The 7,036-nt window shown below is 36.1% G+C and overlaps 1 protein-coding gene across 1 annotated transcript; it reads left to right on the forward strand.

The window, feature by feature from the left end:
* Positions 1–4,546: 4,546 nt before the first annotated feature.
* LOC147565635 (large ribosomal subunit protein uL11) lies at positions 4,547–6,490 on the forward strand. Its single transcript, XM_086652150.1, has 2 exons — positions 4,547–5,197; positions 6,472–6,490. Exon 1 carries the CDS (start codon positions 4,679–4,681, stop codon positions 5,177–5,179), a length of 501 nt encoding a protein of 166 aa, XP_086508276.1. The 5' UTR covers positions 4,547–4,678; the 3' UTR covers positions 5,180–5,197; positions 6,472–6,490.
* The last annotated feature ends 546 nt before the right edge of the window (positions 6,491–7,036 follow it).

The raw sequence follows: 7,036 nt of genomic DNA on the forward strand, positions 1-7,036 counted from the left end.
CCAAAGCGCTGGCCTTAAATACTATTTACTTACCTCTCGAGGAAGACCTTGACCTATAATATTACTATTGAAGTCAAACAAAAGTTGTTTTATTATTAATATTTTGACCGGAACGATGATTATGAAATATTTGTTCTTCCTTTTATCTATTTCAAATATTGGTTTGACTTACATAACTAATACCCATAATACAAAGGATTAGAATATTTACTTAAAAAGGCTTCAAAGTTCCAACTTCAGTTTACTGTGTGTAATCTAAAGAAGTTGCGGTGATTACATGCATCACTTTTTTTTTTTTGATGAAGAAATAAAATTTCTATTTCTCCCTCCATTTTGGCCCCTCCCCTAGCTCTCCGCCGATGTGACGACATATCACTGAAATATATTTTCACAATTCTCTCTCCAATTGCTCTACACTCAATTGATATGTTGCCACATCGGCGGAGGGCTGGGGGAGGGACCAAACTGGAGGGATGAATAGAACTTCTCGAAGTAGGAAAGGACAAAGAAGGAAACAAAGACGCAATCCGTCTTTACGTGAAGAATGGAGACCGAAAACTTGTTGTGGGCACACTCTCGTATGATAAATGCACACAAATTACTTACAGTTTAACATTCGAGAAAGAATTTGAGCTTTCTCACAACGGGAAAAGTGGAAGTATTTATTTTTGTGGATATAAATCATAGGTAGACAAAATAAAGAATACTTCTCATGACTACTATCGTACACGTAATTTCAGAGTCCATGAAACTATATATAGAATTATAATTACCAATTTTCTTTACCTCATAAGTTTTTCAATTTTCTAATTTTTGTAGATTCTGTAGAAGCTGAAGAAAGCGGATTGGATCTTTTGAAAAGGCGTAACGAAAAAAATATTGCGTTATCTTCAAGTCATCACCATCATCATGGTACTCATTGGCATTGTTTGTCTCATCGCTTTGTTTGGCCGCAACATCATATCTTGAAGTCAGAGAGGATCTACAACCAGACCAAGAGGGGCCATGGCCCCCCTTGACTGGTTGCAAATCCATTTAAGATGCCTCACTCGGTATATAAAATAAAATAAAAAGTTATTTATTTTGGTTCATTAAAACGACTGCACTTCCTAAGACCAACAAGTTGTGAATTAAACTGTGCTTTAAAAATTAAATAGTCAATTATATCATATAAGTCCATGAATATTAAGAAATATGGTTTAATATCGGCCCCTCTTGACTCTGGCCCTGGTTCCGTCCCAAGTTGAAGTCATCTTCATCACCACAGGTCTCAATAGTATCGTTTGCCTCATCATCTAATTTGCCCGCAGCATCATTCGGGCATATCTAGGGGTGTACATGAACTGAGATTTTAACGGGTTGCTCGAGCTTGACTCGACTAATGTTCGTGCTCGACTCGGAGATTAACGAGTACGAGCTTAACACGAGCCCAAAATCATACTCGGTTTCGTAAACGAGGCGAACTTGATTATTCTCTAGTGTATCACGAACTACTCGTGAACAACTCGTTTAACACTATTATAATAGTGTTGTACATAATTACGTATTAGTATTGAAACTTGGACATGAAATATCAACCACTAAAAGATTATTGAATATGAATCATTAATCATCATTATTGTATTTGACAAATAATCATTAAAGTATTTTGATAATGTAGGAATTTGTTTTAATTTCAAGTATTTTGAAAAACGAGCTTAAAACAAGCTCGAGCTCGAGTTCTTTCAAACTTATACGAGTCGAGCTTGAGCAAGTGGAGAATTACTCGAACGAGTTCGAATTCGAACTCGTGCAAACAGTCAAATACACAAACCGAGCTTGAACATCTTACTGCTCGACTCGACTCGAGCACCCCCCTAGGCACATCTATAAGTAGACATTTTGTTTTCATTCTGTTACTTTGTTTATGTTTAGTTGATTGCTATATACATTATTCATAAACATTTAAATCTTTTGTTTTATTGATATGGCCTTCAAAAGTGATTACATTCATTGCATGCTATGCATATATTATCAATTAAATCTTTCATGATGTAACGATTTGTTTATCTATCTATTTACTCTTAAGGTACAAGAGAAAAAACATACATAATAAGATCGACAGTGTCCCATGATTTGGTCACATGCACAAGAAAGGATCACATATTCACATGAAGGAAAAGTACAGGGGTCAAAACCAATACACTAAACCAGCAAATGCTTGCCATAGTTCTATGTTCTTTAGTCTTGTATGGTGTTAAGAAGGAAGAGTACGACAGGTTGAGATTACAAACCCGCCACACATGGAACCCCCAAAAATGGAACAAATCCAGTTGGGTCGTTCATATTAGAGGACCTTTCAGTCTGGGTAGGGCAAGCTACAACAAAGTATCGTACCTATATTGTTCTGGCGTTTTCAACACACCACCACTTGTTAGGACGTCGGCCGCTACTAAGTTGGACAAGCAAGATAAACTAAACCTCTTTTTTCTCTAGATCTTGGTGCGGTGGTGACGATTAGTCAACCATTGATTTTTTTTTTTGTTGTTGAGATAGTCAACTCTTGATTGAGACATTGACTCTTAAACACACATTGTCTTTAACCAAATTAGGGACTGCTCTTAGCGAGATTGTCTATGACAACTTTCAACTTTGCCTATAAAATCTCTCAATAAAAAATGGTGCATGGCCAATATATGGACAATCAATTACCTTATGTGGACAACTATTTTATGTGGACAACTTGATAAATTAAATTATTTTATATGAACAACAGTTTTTAAGTGGACATCACTCAAATACTTTTCACTCATGTCCTTTAAGAATTATTATTTTTATTTTAAGTCTTCCCTCTTCTTCCATAAACCCTAGAATTCATTCTACTTTTTCTTCTTCCATAAACACTAGAAAATTAAGTTTGGTAACAAAATAACAAACAGATATGTTTGTGTGTGATCGGATTCCCACCAAACACGAACAAAACACTACTTGTGATTGTCGGTTTAAACCCACGAACAGTGGCTACTGTTCGTGGTTGCTAACAACCGCTTCTTTGACCTAGACATTGAAATCTTGTTGAAATTCAGGAGCCATGAAATCACCAACATCATGCCATGGTTGTAAGTGTACAGAAAAATCAAACCCCTCCCAATAATGGCACATTAATGCAACCCAACTCAAATTTCTTCTGCCCATAGGAATTTAGGAAGAGCCCATCTTCTCCTATTCAAATTAAGATGCTCAATCACATTGATTTTGGAAATTACATTGGAAACAAAACATAAATCTTCTTCCTTTCTTCCCTAATTTTCATTGATTAATTGTTTCAACCCTTCACAGAACTAATGATTTAGTTTTCACTAATTCATTTTACCCAACTCAACTATTTAACGATGAACACTTCATTTTAGCATTTTTTCATTACTAAAATAATTATCTTTTCCTTACCCACATCATATTAAACTAATAAACAGAAAGGTAGAAAGAGAGAGACATTGTTCTTAGAGACCGGTAGATAGATAGAGAAACAAAGTCAATGATGTTTCTATATTGAGTGGAAAATAAGTTGTAGAAGGTTTCTTAAGGTAGAAAGAGAAAAGTAGAAAATTGAACTGAAATAGATAGATTGAGAGCACAAATGTACAATCTATCCACAGAGAGAGGGAGAGTTGGTGCGAGGTGTGTGGGTTGACATTATATTGAAGAAGAAGACGAAGAATAAGAAGAAGAATGGTCGCTAGGTTTTCTATTTAATCTATTATGTTTGTTTGTGGTCCTCCGATTAATTACTGTTATAATATTTTAAGGTCTTATAAAGTTGTCCCCTTATTAAATCAAAATCAATAAAGTCAAACATAGTTGACTCTTATCGGGCTCGAAAATAATTGTCCGCGTAAGATAATTGGTTGTCCATATATTGGTCACCTAAAAAATTCATACTAAAAGATATATGTTAATATGATAAATAGTAATGATTTTACTATTTTTTTCTTGATATTTTTAGAATCATTTGAATAATTTCATAAAGGTGTATAAAACAATAAAAGATGATTCACAGTAGTTAAAGGCTTAAAGCGATGATATTCAACCTTGATCTAAAATTGATAAAATTCCGATCTATTTTGGTGAACAAAGACAAAGTATAAAAACAAAAATAAATGTCAACATTTGGTTGTCTAAGTAGTTAACACTGTTAACGTAAACTTTAAAATCCTCGAAGTTCCAGGTTTAGTTGGGTTTTAGATCCAACCTCGTAAAATTAAAAATTTGGCAGTTATCGTGTGTATCACATTTTTTATGTATCAATCCCTGAAATGACTTTCGTAGTCAAATTAAAAAAAAAAAAAAAAAAACAGGTACATATTTGTTGCATAGTATAAAATACCATTTTTTTCAATTGTTAATGTGGCTGGATTGCTGGAAGTCTTGAACCCTTGACCTTTAAAAATTCGGGTCGGCTCGGGTGATGGACACGGGTAATGGACACGGGTATGGAGTTATTTATCTCTATCCGAACCATTTTAATTACACCCAGTTTCACCTTATTCCGCCGTCCACCCAAACAACCCTCAAATACCAACAACCAAAACCCTACCTTTATATAAAAACCCTAACATTTCTTCTTCCCGTTTTCATCTTCATTTTGTTCCCGATCTTCTTCCTCCCCAAAACCCTATCCCAGCGCCGGCAACTTACAGCCATGCCTCCCAAGTTCGACCCCAGTCAAGTAGTCGACGTTTACGTCCGTGTAACCGGAGGTGAAGTTGGTGCCGCCAGTTCACTCGCTCCAAAAATCGGACCACTCGGACTTTCACCAAAGAAGATCGGAGAAGATATCGCCAAAGAAACTGCAAAAGATTGGAAAGGTCTTCGTGTCACCGTTAAACTCACAGTTCAAAACAGACAAGCCAAAGTCTCCGTCGTCCCGTCCGCGGCTGCTTTAGTCATTAAAGCTCTGAAAGAACCTGAACGTGATCGGAAAAAGACTAAGAACATCAAACACACCGGCAACATTTCACTTGATGATGTGATCGAGATTGCTAAGATTATGAGTACTAGATCTATGGCTAAAGAATTAGCAGGAACGGTGAAGGAGATCCTCGGGACTTGTGTTTCTGTTGGATGTACCGTCGATGGGAAAGATCCAAAGGATTTGCAGCAGGAGATTGCTGATGGTGATGTTGAGATTCCTCAAGATTGAGCAACTTTGTCATTACCGGTATCTTCTTACTGAAATGTTTCTTTTTTTTTTTGGGGGGGGGGGGGGACTTATGTTTCTAAATTAGGGTTTTTGATTATCTTATCCTGGTTTAGTCTCTGTTTTTACAACTATGTAGTAACTGCTAAGAGATAATTGAAGTTTTAAGTTGACATTTTGATCATAAATTTTGTTTAATAATGCTTATGATTAGTTTTGGTACCCACTATTTACTGAATCTAATTTACTTAGAGATCGATTTGAGGGTTCAATTTGCTTGAAATGGATGATTTTCTATGTATAGTTTGCTTGAAATTTATAGATAATTACTTCAGTCATAGGATGCATTTGAACATCTTGGGGAAAACTAGGGTGGTTCTTCTTGTCTACGATCGATGTAGTCTTGAAGTTTGTTGGTGTGAAATGATATATCTTTCCCAAACTTAGGATCCAATACTTCATTATCCATGATGCTTAGTAGAACCTTTGTGCTATGAAAACATTTGGGATTCTTTTTCCATCCGGGATATTGTTTTAGAAGGTTTAGTTTATGAATTCCGAGACGTTGATAATGATTATATAATGAATTATATTGATGATTTTTTTAACAAGTTACTGATTCATGGATAAGCATGTTGTTCCTTGAAGTCACATAAGATATTAGTATGATTTCAAAGGTTTGCTTGACAAGCGAATTATGGTTGCTTTCGTGTTTCATTATTAGACATAACTCAAGTCCTATTTCACCTTTTGGGCGTGGAGTGGTATGGACTGAGAGTGACTCCTACTGCTAGTGTACAATGTTTAAAATACTTCGCCTCGAGGCAGATTGCTCTCTAAAAGTGTGTTGTCGTCTTGAGGCTTAGGCCTTAATACGTAAATGACGTACATTGATATTTTCAAAAAAGAAAGATGATACCATGTTTACTTCACATATTAAGTGTATACAAACATAATATATCAATGTTCTTACGATTAAATATTGCATAAACTTGATCAATGTACGTCTTGTCTATGGTGGTAGATGTGTATGCTACCAGGCAGAGACGTAGTGAACCGCCACAAGGTGCGCCTTGAGGCGGACACCTCTATTGAAATATTAAACAATGCTGTTACGTGTAAGTTTGTACTTGGTTAGAGGACTGATTATTTAGATTTGGAATGTGAGATCTATAGTTGATTATGCTTAAAGGCTTTGGTGATTTAGGCATTGAGCTAAGTTAGCTCATTTTATGTTGAAAATTAAGATTATTAGCTTTTATAATTGGTTGAGAAATAGTTTGCATTCATGGTAGGTCAAATGCTGGTTACAGGCTGAACAATTGGCTATTCTGATGCTGCTTTAGAGCAAGTCCAGCCCCAGCCCGGCTGAGGCCATAATTTTGAAATTATGGCGTCAGCCACCTGCTCCAAGCCCAGCCGCTTGGAGCGGAGGCTGGGGCTCCTCCTTCAGTCGCCCCTAACATTAGGGGCGACTGAAGGCGCCCCAACATGACCGTTGGGGAGTCCCAACGGTCATGTTGGGGTGATCCTAGCCGTTGGATTTTATCCAACGGCTAGGATCTTCTCCCTTTTATTTTTTTTATTTTTTTTCAATGTAAATAATAAATTTGTAGTTTTAATTCTTTTTAAAATTCTAGAAAAACTTAAATATTAATAATTAAAATACATCCCACCAAATGTCGGTCCCCGAATAATTTTTCAACCTTGGAAAAAAAATATTATTTCGAAAATAGTTCAAACACGTGTTTTATATATACATAAAATCACACACGTTTTTCGCACACCGACTAAAAGTCCACGCACGCGTTTCCCACATGAACAAATTTACGGCCTCAAGAGAGGCTGGGACTGGAGCTG

The sequence above is a fragment of the Eschscholzia californica genome, unplaced genomic scaffold (assembly GCF_041429995.1).
Source record: "Eschscholzia californica isolate CP2 unplaced genomic scaffold, dmEscCali1.0.p SCAF_1, whole genome shotgun sequence".
NCBI lineage: Eukaryota > Viridiplantae > Streptophyta > Magnoliopsida > Ranunculales > Papaveraceae > Eschscholzia > Eschscholzia californica.

Coding starts and splice junctions, on each gene's coding strand:
- LOC147565635 (XM_086652150.1), top strand. CDS start 4,679: ATGCCTCCCAAGTTCGACCCCAGTCAAGTAGTCGACGTTTACGTCCGT.